Consider the following 15301-nt stretch of genomic DNA (forward strand, 5'->3'; position numbering starts at 1 on the left):
AGGGCAGTCTCTAGTGTGATATAGTCACAGTGTACTCAGGAAAACTGAAGCACAGAAAGCAAAACAGTTGTCCCAGGTCACACAGGGCTCAGTGGCAAAGCTACATCAGAACCTTGAAGGCCCCCTCTCACAACTTCACTCTGCTTAGAGGCAGCACAATGGACACAGTGCCAGAAAGGGCTTAGTTTCTGCCTCGCCAGTCTGCATTGCTGGTTCTGTGCAGTGGGTCCTGAGCTAGAACTAGGCAGGTTCTTAGAACTGGGCTCTGCTTCTAATCCTACCCCTGCCCCTTTGGACATTATTATCCATCTTGTCAGTAAAGCAGAACCCAGAACCCTCTTCAGGCTGCTCACTGATGTGAAGGTGCTTGGTGAACTCACAGCATAGGTTTCAGGGTTACAGCATTGCTGCCAACATGGCCTATGGGAGTGCCAGCCTCCAGGCCCACCTGGGCTTGTGCAGACCACACCTGCTTCCCCAGTCTGTCTTGTGCCCAGGGAGGCACCCCTCACTGAAGTCTGGGCTTGGGCTAGGAGAGATTCAAGCTTATGACAGAGAGGGTGGACACTTACATGGAGTGACTTAAGAGACACCAGAGGGAGTTCCCTGGTGGTCCAGTGGTTAGGACTCTCCACTTTCACTGTCAAGAGTGTGGGTTTAATCCCTGGCTGGGGGACTAAGATCCCACAAGCCTCGCAGTGCAGCCCCCTCCCCCCCCCCAAAAAAAGAGGTGGGTCAGAAGAGGGCCCCATAGAATAGATATTGCTTAGATTCCACCATTCAAAATATCATATTAGCTTAAGCCATTTTAAACCATCAGGGAGAAGGCCACAGACCTTGAGATGTAGAATCTGACCTATGGTTCATCAAAGAATGTGGGCTTCGGAGTTAGGTACACCTCCAGGAGTTCTACTTGCCAGCTGTGTGCCCTTGGGCAAATTGCTTCACCTCTCTGAAGCCGTTTACAGTCCCTATCTTGCAGGCCGAGGATTCCACACCTTATTTATGAGCTGAGGTCTTATAGTCCCCAAGAAGGACAGGGTTAGATTATGAGTAGAAACCAGAGGAGTGGAGCAGACTCTGCCATGAGGCAGGACCCAGGTGGAGAGGTGGTACTAGGTGCCCTGGTTTGACAGTGAGTGGGTGAGGACTGCCTGGTGGAACTCTGGCAGTCTAGCTCTCCTCTAGGCCGGCAGCAAGGCCTGCTCCTAACCTCTTCCTCATGGTGATTCTCAGGGAAGCCTGGTTTCAGGCCTGATGAGAGCCATTTATAAGATTAGGTCAGTGTGGTCTTCAGCGCTGCCATGTCTGGTATTTTACAGGCAGCGAGGGAGGAGTTACTGAGGCCTACTGGTATGCTGGTCAGTGTTCCTACAACCTCCCCCAGCTCCTGTCTCAGATCATTCCTAGAACAATGAAATCTGGCGGTCTCACGCCCAAGCGAGTGTCTGAAACACAAGACTGGTCAATGAGCCAGCTGACAAACATGCCTGGGGCAACAAACTGCTCCTGTTTCCTCTGGTGCAAAACAGTGAATAGCCTGTCTCACAGGATTAATGTGAGAATTAGTGTGCATTAGGCACACTGACTGGATCCCCTGTTTAGGCTGACCCCTTGCCACCCTGGCTTGATTCATGACACCCAACCTTGTCCCTCCTGGGGACTGTGAGACCTCAGCTCAGGTGAGGAATCCTGGGCCCTTTTTCCTTCTCCACAGCCCTAACATGTGGGACCCCTTGCCTGAGCACGGAAGGGCCCAGCCTCCAACTCTGGTGGGGAAGGCCTGGTAGCACCAGCTGGCTGAAGCAGGAAGGTCTCTGGGCCTGGCTCCACAGCCGCCTAACAGGACTCCTGAAGGACCCCGGCACTGGTTCCTGGGGGAAGGGTACACAGGAATCTGGTTCGTAGACTCAGTTCAGCTGCGGATCTCCCATGTGTCCTTGCCTGCATGACCTGTCCCAGCCTTCAGCTTCTTCAGACATCTATAAAATGGGCCTGGATGGCTTAATTCCAAGGGCCCAGCTGTGCATGACGGAGAAGGCAATGGCACCCCACTCCAGTACTCTTGCCTGGAAAATCCCATGGATGGAGGAGCCTGGTTGGCTGCAGTCCATGGGGTCGCGAAGAGTTGCACACAACTGAGCAACTTCCTTTCACTTTTCACTTTCATGCATTGGAGAAGGAAATGGCAACCCACTCCAGTATTCTTGCCTGGAGAATCCCAGGGACGGGGGAGCCTGGTGGGCTGCTGTCTATGGGGTTGCACAGAGTCGGACATGACTGAAGCGACTTAGCAGCAGCAGCAGCAGCTGTGCATGAGATGTCTCAAGATTCTGGAACCTGAGTCCCCAAACCCTTGAAACAGAATAGCTCTGCCCATCTGTTTTCCTGACTGAGGCCAGGTAGCAGGAAGAGGGGCAGGGAGGCTGACACCTCTGCTTGTTACCACCTGCCTGGGATCTCTAGCATGGGGTGAGGGTGAATAGAAAGACTCCTCAGGCTGAGGCTGGATGTCTGCTCTGCAGCCTGCTGTAGCCCATGCTGCCTCCTAAGAGGGTGACTGTGGAGGATGGACTTGCCCTTACTAGGCCTGGGACTTGGGGGAGGTGGGTTTCCCATTTGTAAAGTGGAATAAAATTAGTCAGAGCATCCAAGATCCCCAAGTTCCTCTAAATCTTCCAAGCAGCACAAGAGATGGAGGGCAAACAGGAACACTCATTCTGCAGAATAATAGGCCCAAGACCTACTAGGGGGTTGGAGGCAGGTGCTGGAATACCCGGAGCTGGTGAGTGAAAGGTCAAGTGGTCTGGCCAGACAGCCAGGCAACTGCGGACTCCAGACCACTCCTTCACTTCCCATCTCAGCCCTGGCCTGGTCTGGAGACAGAGGTGGACCAGATGGCCTCCACCCAGAGTGGAGTGCTGGAAGATGAGCCCGCACCCCTTTCCAAATCAGGTGGCTCCTCCCCTGCCCACCAGGTGCCAAAAGGGCCCAGTAGACCAAGATCTGTGGTGATAGAGAGGGAGGAGACACCAAGGTTGAGCTTGTTTTATGGGTGACGTGCTAGTTGGGCTCGGGGGCAGGAAGAAGAGTCAAGCTGAGGGCTTTCTAGGGGACTGGGGGCTTGAGATCCTGGCTGGTGCCAGGCTCTCCACAGTGTCAGCTGGGGTCAAGTCCACCTGGACTGTGAGAGGCTACAGGGAGCTAAGGGGTGAGAACGTGGGGAGGGGGAAGGGAGGTGGTGGGAGAGGGAGCAGAAGAGAGGGATGGGGAGAGAGGGAAGGGGAGAAGGGGAGGAAGGAAAAGGAAGCAGGGCCAGGCTGCAGCCAGAGCCAACGCTGATCAGGTCAGCAGCTGCTCAGAAGGGAGCCTCCCGGGAAGCGCGGGCAGCCATGAGGGCCCTCTTCAGCTGCTCGTAGGTGACGAACATCACCACGTTCCAGGATCCCAAGCGGAGAAAGGAGGGCATGAACCTAGAGGGTGAGAAAACACAGGTCGTCTCTAATTCGCCCTGGCATCCTGACAGATGCTCTGTCTCCCAGGAAGTCGGGGTGGCCCAAGAAATGGAGCTGTGGGCAACAGTCCCCTGTGAGTCTCCATTCTAACACCCATAAAACAGGCATGATGGCAGCTCCAGGAGGGAGGAGTTAAGAGTATGAGAATGCCAGGACCAGGATCAGAAACTGTTGCGTGTGGTTGCCACTCAGTCCCAGTGGTTCTCTCTCATTTGTGTGACAGGTACAGGGGGCAGGAGGCCTAGAACTGGGAGGGGCAGGTCAGAGTCTCACCCTTTGTAGAAGGCTTGGGGTCCCTCCTTCTGGAGCATGGTGAGGGCGCAGTGGCCAGCGCTGCTGTACTGGCCCAGGGCAGAGTTCATGTATCTCGTCTTGACCACGTCGACAGGGGAGGCGATGACGGTGGTGCAGAAGCCCGCCCCGAAGGCAGAAGTAAAGTGGCAAGGGAGGTCGTCTGCCAAGGAGGAGTAGGAGGCATCAGGACTCCTCCCCCGATAATTCCAGAAGGAGATGATTGAAATAACTACGGTCTCGTGGTTTTAGACCCAGAGACTCCAGTGGGAACCTCTCCCAGTGCCTCTGAGTCGTTTTGCCCATGTAGTCTCAGGGCCTCAAGGTGCATGGCTTCAATTCAGTGAGAGAAACTCATTGCATAAGCAAAGGGGAAATGGGATGAAGGATGTGGTCTCCAGGCAGATCCACACTACCTCCTGCTTTGGGGGAAGGGTAAGACTCAGCATCATCTCCCCTAATTCACCTGTCATTAGGTGGGCCTTCAGGAGAGTGTCCTTGATGAGGTCGTAGGTCACCAGCTCAGCACAGTTGACAATGGCATTGCGAGCGACATTGGGAGATGTCCCTACGGGAGGAAAGGGTGTCTATGTGAGACCAGGGAGTAGGGGAAGAGGAAGACGGGGAAGAGAAAACAGCTGGTACACACCTTTCCAGAGTCCCCGAAACCCCTCCTCTCGGGCAATGGTTTTGTAGGCCTCAACAGTGCTCTGGTACCTCCGGCCAGCTCCAGCTCGGGCCTGCGCTTGGAACCGGACCTTCACCACATCCGTTGGCTGGGCCACGGCCACGGCCAAGGCACCGGTGGTGCTGCCTGCCAGGAGGCGACTCCCGATGCCGGCATCTGTCAGAAAGCCATGGGGGTCAGTGGCCAGCTGGCCTTCCACTAGTGTCCACCTCTCCTCACCAGAACCACATCACTGAAATCTGTCTTCACTGTCCCCTGTTAAGACCCAGGCCAGCTCTGCTCTAAGAATGTCTTGCATTATACAGTGTCTATTATGTGCTGGGCACTAGGACAGAGCAAGGAACAGGACAAAATGAGACTTAATGCTATTTTCTTTCATAAAGCATTTCTATTCACTTCATTTCACCTGCTAAACGGCTCTGAGAAATCAGAAACTTTTTTTTTTGGCTGCGTTGCATAGCTTGTGCGATCTTAGTTCCCTGACTAGGGACTGAACCCAGGCCCCAGCAGTGAAAGCCCTAACCACTGGACCACCAGGGGATTCCTGAGAATTATTTCCATTTGACAAACATGAAAGGCTTTCTCAGACTGGATTCACAGGACTTCTCATCCCTCATCTACTCTTCCCTGACATGGGATTCCACAAGTGTAAACTGGGGGGTGAACGTGGCACGCTGAGAAGGTGAAATGGAAGAGCACTGGCCTTGAAAGCAGAAGTCCTGGGAGTTTCCTGGCTCTTCACTGTGAGGCCTTGGCCGAGTCCCCTCCCCCACCCCAGGTAAGCCTCAGCCTCTCCTGCTGGAACACAGGGATGATACCACCTGCTCCCGAAGTGGTTGTGAAAACTGTCACGAGCTGATGCCCTGCTCAGAGCCTGACTCAGCCTGGGAATCATAAGAAGAATCAGGGACCTTTAATCTGAAATTCCTCCTAGAGGTCTTGGGGCCTAAAGGAACTGTGAGGCTGGAACAACTAGGATCGACCATCACTGAGAAGAGGCCAAGAGGCCTGTGGCCCAGCTCCACACTCACGCTCAGAGCCCTTGGTGTAGAACTGCTTGACGGAGTCGTAGAGGCCGATGCGGACGGAGGCGAAGCTCATCTGGCGCTGCAGGCCGGCGACCAGCCCGCTGTAGAGGCTGCGGGGGCCCTCGGTGCGCACCATGGTCAGGATGGTGCCCAGCACCCCGCGGTACTGGGCACTGGCCGCAGCCTGCATTGGCCCCTGCCTTTCTCCTTGGATCTGCAAGGCCAAGGCAGGTGGTTGCCCTCCCCATCTCCTGCCATCCCTGTGCTCTAAAATTTATGGTCCCCAAAACCCCACTGGCCCTTGAAGAGTCTGTGTCCTGGGGAGGGAGTGAACTAGCTACGCTCAGAAATGCAGGCTTCATTCACTCACCTGTAGCCGAACTTTAGCAGTATCCAGGGGAAAGGTGATGAGGTCAGCGATGCAGGCAGCTGTGCCTGCCCCCAGGAACTTCACAGTGGCTGTAGGGGGCACATCTGTGGCCTTGAACCCAACCATAATGACGATTCCTGCAACCTCCCAGGAGATGAACAAAAACTGGAGAAGGGGGCACCTTCTGTCAGCAACAAGACGAGACAGAGGAACTCTGCCGGAGACTAAGCCAAGGAGAGATAAGGTCCATCAGCAGCCGAACCTCCAGAACTTCTCTTACTATCCCACCCCTACCTTCTCTGATAGCATCACCCCCCTAAGCAAGGGCTCAGAGCTGCCCCTCGAGGGCAAATAGGAGTGAGCTCCACAGGTACTCAAACAGGGGCTGGAGAAGTAATTTCTGTCTGAGAAGTCCTCTCCTTCACCACGTGGAGTATCCGGATCACAGCTGTCCTGCCTCACAAACAGGCATTGGCCCAGCCCTTTGTCTGTGGGCTACAGATTTCTCTGATGCTCATGTTCCTGATTCTGCAGCTCTGTCTAGAGGGCAGGCAGATGAGGGGGGAAGGTACAAACCCACAGGCATTATGCCCTGAATGTCTTAAGCAGAAGAGGTTCCTATGAGTCTGGAATTGTCTAAGTCTAGAAGAAAAGGAGTGAACAAGACCTATTCAGCCCCTTCAATTTGGTCTCAGGCTTTCTCAGAGCCCACCACCCCACACACAGCTTGGGCTCTCTAGAGTCACTCTTTCAATGAGTTCGCTTTGCCAGGCACTGGTTCACTGAGACAATATCTACCCTAGAGGGAGGCTTATTGTCTGGCACTGGGGGTGGGCAGGTGTTTCAAGCTGCATTCGGGGCTTGCAGAAACATATTCTCAAAATTCAAAGGAGGGACCATCCACCTCCACTGTGAGAGAAGAAAGGGTGGGTAGTCAGAAATGACTTAGCAAAGGTAACATTTAGCTGGGCCTTGAAGGATACTGTGCTGTTCTTAGGGCTAAGAGTATCTTCCTCCCTCCCCCAGCCTACTGTGAAACACAGGAAAACTACTCCCTCTCTGGCCAGTTTCCTCTCATCCTATAATACAGGGGGAGCCATGTCTTCATGAGAGGTGGGGATGGGGAAGTAGTGCAGGTCAGAGCTATAAAGAATGACGAAGGAAACCAAAACCCCCATTTTGTTTTCAGAACTGGAAAAACACCCTCCTCCCCTGCCTTGGGAGGAAGTGAGCCCAGCACCCCAGTGGGGGAGGGTGACCTGCTTCTCTCCCCTGAGTTTACTTTGACGAGGAGTGGCTACTCTGAGCCCCACCTAATTGGCTATCCCTGTTGCTGGGGATGTGAGGAAAGAGCTGGCCAACAGAGGAATGATGTGGTGACAGTAGTGAACACACAGACCGATGGAAGCAAAATGTTCACCAGGCTTCCTCCTCCTGGGCCTCTCATCCCAGGTGGCTGGGCAAACGGGAAATCTAAAAGCTACTCACCACTCGGCTGCTGGCCTTATTCATGTTTCCCTGGAGCCTGGCTCACATGAGGCTCAGTGAAGGCTGCACTCAGGCAGCGGAAGGGGTTGATGAAGGTGTTCCCGAACCCCCAGAGTCCCTGCCCTGACATTCTCATCCCCCAGGAAGTGCTCCACACCTTTCCTCATCCCTCTGGCACATTCTATTAGCTCACTTACTTCTCAGAGCAGCCCTGTGAGGGAACTCAGTAAGAGTCCTGTCTGCAGGCTCCAAAGCTTATACAATTTGCTTTACACTGGTGTCCAGGTCATTTCTTTCCTGTTCTCTCAGCCCCAGGCCCAGGCAGGGCCTTTCATGAGGAAGTCCAACATCCCAGTTCTCTTGTGACAATATGACAGTTCTGAGAAGGTTCAGGCAAAAAAGGCATCCCTTCTGGGCATTGGAGACATGATAACAACATGAGTCAATCATGTCCTGACCTTGATCTAGGTTGCAATGTGTTGTGAGGGTCAGAGAAATATAAGACCCAGCCCATCTTGGCGACAAATGCAAAGGCTAAGTTGCCATTTTGAATATTGCCTTGGGTTTGCCGTAAGTCAGGTCCTTCAGAGGCACAGGTATGGGAAGCAAAGGTACCTGTGCTAAAGACCCTACTAAGAAGATTAAGGTCTAACTGGAAAGAATTTATCATATATTACTCACCAGCAAATAACCAGTTTTACCTGATTATCGCAGTCTCAGGGACAATCCAAAACATACATCTGATTCCTAATCGAAATCTCAAGGGTAGTCAAAAGCTTGAGTCAACAATATGTATTTAGAACACTAGGTCCTCTGCTGCTGATTTCCTGGAGCTAATCACTGTCCCACTGGGGCCTCATTGTTCCTCCTCTGTAACATGGGGATTACCATCCTTGGCTTGTCAGGGTCAGTTTAAGGGCCAGAAGAAGACCAAGGATATAGGAAGGTGCTTTGTGAACTCTAAGAGTGACTTTACTGGGATGGTGGTGCTAGTTATTTTTGTTAATATCCTGCTGATCCTGCCCCCAGACCACAGGGCTGAGGCAGTAGAAGACTCCTCCTTTAGACTGGACTCTTACCCGGCTTTGTTAGGTCCCACGCTGAGGTCTTCAAGGTCAAGCTTCTCTAAAGATGTCCCGTTCTTCAAAGCTGCCAGTGGCTATCATGGCCTGATCCCTTTGGTTTTCCATGGAAAATGGTTGGTAGACGAAATATCTAATGGTCATACTATGTGTCCTGTAGAGCAAAGGAGGAGAGTTTAGAAAGGGGAATGGGCCTTAAAAGGACTACAAACCCAGCAAAAGGAAAAGGCCCAAGGCACATTAGCGTATTCAGTCCTTGCCTGGGGGATGTGAGGGTAGGGAACAGGGTCCATTTCCCACAGGCAGCTGGGGGCTAATTAAGTTCACACAGTGGAGGAGAGGGACAGACACATGGGAGGAAGGGATGAACCCAGAAGTCCTCTCTCCCCGGTCTGATCTCTTAGTATCACACATTGCTCTTTGAGATTTCTGCTTTAGTGTAATTCAGTACTCTGGGGAAGCATCCCACAACACAGCGACTCTGGTGAGTGGGGGTGCTGGAAGTGAGGTGGGGGGGCATCAGGATGGTTCAGAGAGTAGGGCCCAGAGCAGGGCTTGAGGAGGTTAGAGAGGTTGGAATGGGCCCAGCGGAGGCCGCATCAAGCAGCTCAAAGCTCCTGCCAGCAGAAAGAGCTCTAGGAAGGCCTGTAGCCGCCTGGAATGGGAGAGGTCCTTCTGATCATCGCTGAAGGCCCCCCACCCTGGCAGAGGAGAGGGCTTATATTACAGCCTTTTGAGCGCTAGAGGTAAAGAACAAAGGCAAAACAGCAAAAGAGTGAAAGAAGAGAGATTAAAAAAAAAAAAAGACAAAACGGTAAAATACAAAATACGGTGGGAGGCGAGGAGGGAAATTAAAGGCGGCGCGTGGGTCCCCTCGGCCGGAGTAGCGGGAGGAGGGCAGGTGTTGAGGGTGCCGGGCTGGGGCGGGCCGGGGCCGGGCTCACCGGGCCGCAAGGAGAACAGGCGGGTACAGGCAGTTCTGTCGGTCGGCGGGCGGAGGGCGCGTCCACGGAGCGCAGACGATACTCGATCCGAAGGCGCGGCCGGCGGGGCTTGCAGAGAGGTAGGAGGAGGGTGCCGTGAGACTTAGATCTCGGGGCGGGGCCTGCTGGGCGGGGGCGGGGCCTGCGGGCTCCGAGGACTGGGCGGCTACCCTTTAGCGGCAGAGGCCGCCACGCCCAGGGTTGTCTTCGCGCCTTCTTTCACTCCCATTTCCGGGCTTCGGTCCCCGCGTCAGCCCTTTTGTACCCCATAGGGTTCCCCCCTCGCCGCCAACCTCATTGTGAGGATGTCAAGACTGACGCGCGGGAAGAAGCAGAAGCTGCCCAGAGTCATACACGCCTCTGGCCCCTAGCCCGGGCTCTTTCTAACAGCGCCCAGAGACTCAGGTAGAAGAGCACTCCGTGCTTTCACGGGCCCAGTTCGCTACCCCCAACTCGGCCACCCGTGTTTCCGCCAACCGCCCGCTCTCCCCAGGCGCCGGCGCGGGCTCTCCGGGGCGGGGCCTCCCGACCGGCCTCGCAGCAGCAGGTGGCCTGTCACCGCCAACGGCCGTTGTGCGCAGCTGAGTTTCCTGCCGCCTGAGGGCTCTATCCTGGGTGCCCGCGGGACTTCTGGACCGGGCGGGGGTACCGAGCGTGGCGCTCCCGCCCCCACTTACAGTCGCGCCAACGGGCTGGCCCAAGTGAGAAGGCCGAACAAGGCCTGGATTTGCTGCATGCTTGGGTCCCAGCATGAGAAAGGGATGGTAGGCGAGGAACCTGGCCCCTCAGGTGGCGGGTGGTCTTTTGGGGGTGACAGACATGTAAATAAGCGGTAATTGTGTCCTGTGGCCAGACAAACACGTGTACATGAAGTGTAGAAGGACTCTATGTTCACCCTTGGACTCTTGTGTCCCTAGTTTTGTGTACCTTCTGTCCCCCACTGCCTCTTTTCAGCCTTGTAGGCTGTCTGGGACTGTTGTGCGAAATTGTGAACGTTGTCTGCCATTCTAGTAAACAAAGTTGCCCACCGTCTCAGTTCTGTAATGCTCTGGCCATTAGCCACTGTAACCACCCAACCACTATGAGCCCTGAGAGGAATTCAGGATGGAGGAAAAGAGGAAGCATCCTGTGCTTTGGATACTACTGGCCTTCCGTAGTTAAGATGCATACCTAAGGAATAATTTAAATGAATCCAGATTCTTACATTTTCCTATATACAGAAAACCACTAAAATCATTAATTTGAGATGTCTGTTCTTTATGGTTGACAAATATTTTGATGTTCAACTACATTTTTTTTCCCCAGCAAAATATTTATCCTGGCTTTTCTCTTAACCTTTTTCAAACATATCCTCAAAGGTATCTGAGAGGCCCTCTCATGGGCTATCTTCTTCAGTAAGATTCCCGAGTAAAGTTTAACTAGTTGCTTTCAGGTTGTGTGTTTTTCTTCAGTTGCAGCTGTTTGGCCTGCTGTTGAAAGTGCCCTTGGAAAGTGTAATGGGAGGATCTGAGAAGATGAACATTAAGTGTGTGCAGTTACTATGTTCAGGTTCGTTGTGGATACTTCTGCATAACCCTGTGAGGCTGGTATTAACCTCTGATCTACATATGAGTGCCAGAGAGGTTAAATCATCTGCCTGATGTCACACTTTTCTAAGTCTAGTACTTGTGCTCAGTCGTGTCCGACTCATTGCCAGCCCACGAATGTAGCTCACCAGCTCCTCCGTGGGATTGCCCCAGGCAAGAATACTGGCGTGGGTTGCCATTTCCTCCTTCAGGGGGTCTTTCTGACCCAGGGGTCGAACCCATATCTCCTGCATTGCAGGCAGATTCATGGCCGAGCCACCAGGGAAGCCCTGGCAGATTAATTTACCACTGAGCCACACGGGTCACAATGTTAGGAAATGGTGAACCATGATTTAAGCCCAACTCAATCAGCTCCATTTGGGTATTTTCCATAAGCAGAGGGAATTGTCAGCCAGGAGACTATAGCTAGAACGGGACTGGTTAATTATCAGATCAGATCAGATCAGATCAGTCGCTCAGTCGTGTCCGACTCTTTGCGACCCCATGAATCGCAGCACGCCAGGCCTCCCTGTCCATCACCAACTCCCGGAGTTCACTCAGACTCACATCCATCGAGTCAGTGATGCCATCCAGCCATCTCATCCTCTGTCGTCCCCTTCTCCTCCTGCCCCCAATCCCTCCCAGCATCAAAGTCTTTTCCAGTGAGTCAGCTCTTCGCATGAGGTGGCCAAAATACTGGAGTTTCAGCTTTAGCATCATTCCTTCCAAAGAAATCCCAGGGCTGATCTCCTTCAGAATGGACTGGTTGGATCTCCTCGCAGTCCAAGGGACTCTCAAGAGTCTTCTCCAACACCACAGTTCAAAAGTGTCAATTCTTCGGCGCTCAGCCTTCTCACATCCACAGGAAAAACCATAGCCTTGACTAGATGAACCTTTGTTTGCAAAGTAATGTCTCTGCTTTTGAATATGCTATCTAGGTTGGTCATAACTTTCCTTCCAAGGAGTAAGCGTCTTTTAATTTCATGGCTGCAGTCACCATCTGCAGTGATTTTGGAGCCCAGAAAAATAAAGCCTGACACTGTATCCACTGTTTCCCCATCTATTTCCCATGAAGTGGTGGGACCGGATGCCATGATCTTCGTTTTCTGAATGTTGAGCTTTAAGCCAACTTTTTCACTCTCCTCTTTCACTTTCATCAAGAGACTTTTGAGTTCCTCTTCACTTTCTGCCATAAGGGTGGTGTCATCTGCATATCTGAGGTTATTGATATTTCTCCCGGCAGTCTTGATTCCAGTTTGTGTTTCTTCCAGTCCAGCGTTTCTCATGATGTACTCTGCATATAAGTTAAGTAAACAGGGTGACAATATACAGCCTTGACGTACTCCTTTTCCTATTTGGAACCAATCTGTTGTTCCATGTCCAGTTCTAACTGTTGCTTCTTGACCTTGGAATACAGAATGAAGCAGGGCAAAGACTAATAGAGTTTTGCGAAGAAAATGCACTGGTCATAACAAACACCCTCTTCCAACAACACAAGAGAAGACTATACATGGACATTATCAGATGGTCAACACCGAAATCAGATTGATTATATTCTTTGCAGCCAAAGATGGAGAAGCTCTATACAGTCAGCAAAAACAAGACCAGGAGCTGACTGTGGCTCAAACCATGAACTCCTTATTGCCAAATTCAGACTTAAATTGAAGAAAGTAGGGAAAACCACTAGACCATTCAGGTATGACCTAAATCAAATCCCTTATGATTATACAGTGGAAGTGAGAAATAGATTTAAGGGCCTAGATCTGATAGATAGAGTGCCTGATGAACTATGGAATGAGGTTCGTGACATTGTACAGGAGACAGGGATCAAGACCATTCCCATAGAAAAGAAATGCAAAAAAGCAAAATGGCTGTCTGGGGAGGCCTTACAAATAGCTGTGAAAAGAAGAGAAGTGAAAAGCAAAGGAGAAAAGGAAAGATATAAGCATCTGAATGTAGAGTTCCAAAGAATAGCAAGAAGAGATAAGAAAGCCTTCTTCAGGGATCAACGCAAAAAGCAATGGCACCCCACTCCAGTACTATTGCCTGGAAAATCCCATGGATGGAGGAGCCTGGTAGGCTGAAGTCCATGGGGTCGCTAAGAGTCAGACACGACTGAGCAACTTCACTTTCACTTTCCACTTTTCATGCATTGGAGAAGGAAATGGCAACCCACTCCAGTGTTCTTGCCTGGAGAATCCCATGGACGGAGAAGCCTGGTGGGCTGCAGTCCATGGGGTCGCACAGAGTCGGACACGACTGAAGCGACTTAGCAGCAGCAGAGGAAAACAACAGAATGGGAAAGACTAGGGATCTCTTCAAGAAAATCAGAGATACCAAAGGAACATTTCATGCAAAGATAAATAAAGGCTCAATAAAGGACAGAAATGGTATGGACCTAACAGAAGCAGAAGATATTAAGAAGAGATGGCAAGAATACACAGAAGAACTGTCCAAAAAAGATCTTCATGACCCAGATAATCACGATGGTGTGATCACTGACCTAGAGCCAGACATCCTGGAATGTGAAGTCAAATAGGCCTTAGAAAGCATCACTACGAACAAAGCTAGTGGAGGTGATGGAATTCCAGTTGAGCTATTCCAAATCCTGAAAGATGATGCTGTGAAAGTGCTGTACTCAATATGCCAGCAAATTTGGAAAACTCAGCAGTGGCCACAGGACTGGAAAAGGTCAGTTTTCATTCCAATCCCAAAGAAAGGCAATGCCAAAGAATGCTCAAACTACCACACAATTGCACTCATCTCCCACGCTAGTAAAGTAGTGCTCAAAATTCTCCAAGCCAGGCTTCAGCAATATGTGAACCGTGAACTTCCTGGTGTTCAAGCTGGTTTTAGAAAAGGCAGAGGAACCAGAGATCAAATTGCCAACATCTGCTGGATCATAGAAAAAGCAAGAGAGTTCCAGAAAAATATCAATTTCTGCTTTACTGACTATGCCAAAGCCTTCGACTGTGTGGGTCACAAAAAACTGTGGAAAATTCTGAAAGAGATGGGAATACCAGACCATCTGGTTAATTATAGCAGAAAAGAAAAAACACATGAGCACATGTTCCTGGAGGAAACTGAAATCAGGCCAAAAATTTATTTCTGGCACTGGAGTCTCCCATCCACTGCTGGCCTAGGTTTTGTACATGAGCTTCTGTCTTTGGCTGTGATGAACAAATTCCCAGGATTCTCTGCAAATTTGTGGGGAGACTACTGAACTGCTTGGTGATCTTCGAGAAGACATGAAAAATAGAGTAGAACCAAAAGCCTGGAAATAAAAGTGTTACCCTGATTGCCAGAATAGGGAAGAGTCTGTATTTCAAAGGCTCCATACCTGTGAGATATTTGTTCATCCCTAGCAAAATTCAAGGGACTGTTAGAAGGATGATATGTGGACATTTAAAAAGGGAAGTAGGTATCACCATGATTCAATATGGATTTCTTAAGAAGTCCCATTAAATTCTCTTTTCCTTTGAATGGGCTAGGCAGATGAGAACAATACTACAGACACTGTACCTCTGGACTTTTAGCAAGCAACTTATCCAAGTTATAAAATGTCTTATGGAGAAAGAATAATGTGTAGTATTAACTATAAAAAATGAGCAACCTAAAAGTTGAGAATGATGTTTACTTGGGGCATTACTGAGGATGTAAGCCAGGGATACAGCCTCTCAGATACCTCTGAGGAACTATTCTGAAGAGGTAGAGGAGGAGCCAGGGTATACAGGCTGTGCTCAGTGGTCAGTTGTGTCCAGCTCTTTGAGACCTCATGGACTTTAGCCCACAAGGCTCTTCTGTCCATGCAGTTTTCCAGGCAAGAATACTGGAGTGGGTAGCCATTTCCTTCTCCGGGGGATCTTCCCAACCCAGAGATCGAACCCGAGTATCTTGCGTCCCCTGCATTAGCAGGCGGATTCTTTACCACTGAGCCACCTGGGTAGACAGGAGTTCTTGCAAAAACAACAATGAAACAAACCCAGTTGAACATCAAAAGATTACAGCTAATTAAAGAAAAAACAGACATCTCAAGTTAATGAATTTAGCACTTTTCTATGTATGGGAAGATGCAGCAGTCTGGACTTAAAGAAATTATTCTTTTGATGTGCACCTTAACTATCTAGGGACAGTATCCTATTTTTCGCCATCCTGAATCCCCTCAAGGTGCACTGTAGCGGGTGGCTTGATGGTCTTAAGATCCTCTGTTTACTCCTCTGGCAGGAAGACATTCTTTGTCCACAATGGGTACAGTTCAGTTCAGTTCAGTCGCTCAGTCGTGTCCGACTCT

At 51.0% G+C, this 15301-nt stretch overlaps 1 protein-coding gene and 1 long non-coding RNA gene across 2 annotated transcripts in view; one reads left to right on the plus strand and one right to left on the minus strand.

Annotated features, from left to right (window-relative positions):
- Window positions 1-3033: 3033 nt before the first annotated feature.
- On the minus strand, window positions 3034-9954 carry UCP2 (uncoupling protein 2). Its single transcript, XM_086340774.1, has 8 exons — window positions 9407-9954; window positions 8460-8616; window positions 5893-6116; window positions 5526-5736; window positions 4456-4650; window positions 4273-4374; window positions 3789-3969; window positions 3034-3473 (listed from the first exon to the last, which is right to left on the minus strand). The coding sequence occupies exons 3-8, from the start codon at window positions 6016-6018 to the stop codon at window positions 3359-3361; spliced, it is 930 nt and encodes a 309-aa protein (XP_086196900.1). The 5' UTR covers window positions 6019-6116; window positions 8460-8616; window positions 9407-9954; the 3' UTR covers window positions 3034-3358.
- Window positions 9701-15301, plus strand: part of LOC147358240 (uncharacterized) — a 46724-nt gene continuing 41123 nt past the window's right edge. Inside the window, exon 1 of the long non-coding RNA XR_015142182.1 lies at window positions 9701-9850. This is a non-coding gene — a long non-coding RNA (uncharacterized LOC147358240). The remainder of the gene's footprint in view (window positions 9851-15301) is intronic.

The sequence above is a fragment of the Bos grunniens genome, chromosome 15 (genome assembly GCF_055505025.1).
Source record: "Bos grunniens cultivar Pamir isolate PY7600 chromosome 15, Bosgru_T2T1.0, whole genome shotgun sequence".
NCBI lineage: Eukaryota > Metazoa > Chordata > Mammalia > Artiodactyla > Bovidae > Bos > Bos grunniens.

Coding starts and splice junctions, on each gene's coding strand:
- UCP2 (XM_086340774.1), bottom strand. CDS start 6,018: ATGGTTGGGTTCAAGGCCACAGATGTGCCCCCTACAGCCACTGTGAAG. Junction 4,375..4,455: donor GTTTCGGGGACTCTGGAAAG/GTGTGTACCAGC, acceptor TTCCTCCCGTAG/GGACATCTCCCAATGTCGCT. Junction 3,970..4,272: donor GAAGGCCCACCTAATGACAG/GTGAATTAGGGG, acceptor CCTCCTTGGCAG/ACGACCTCCCTTGCCACTTT.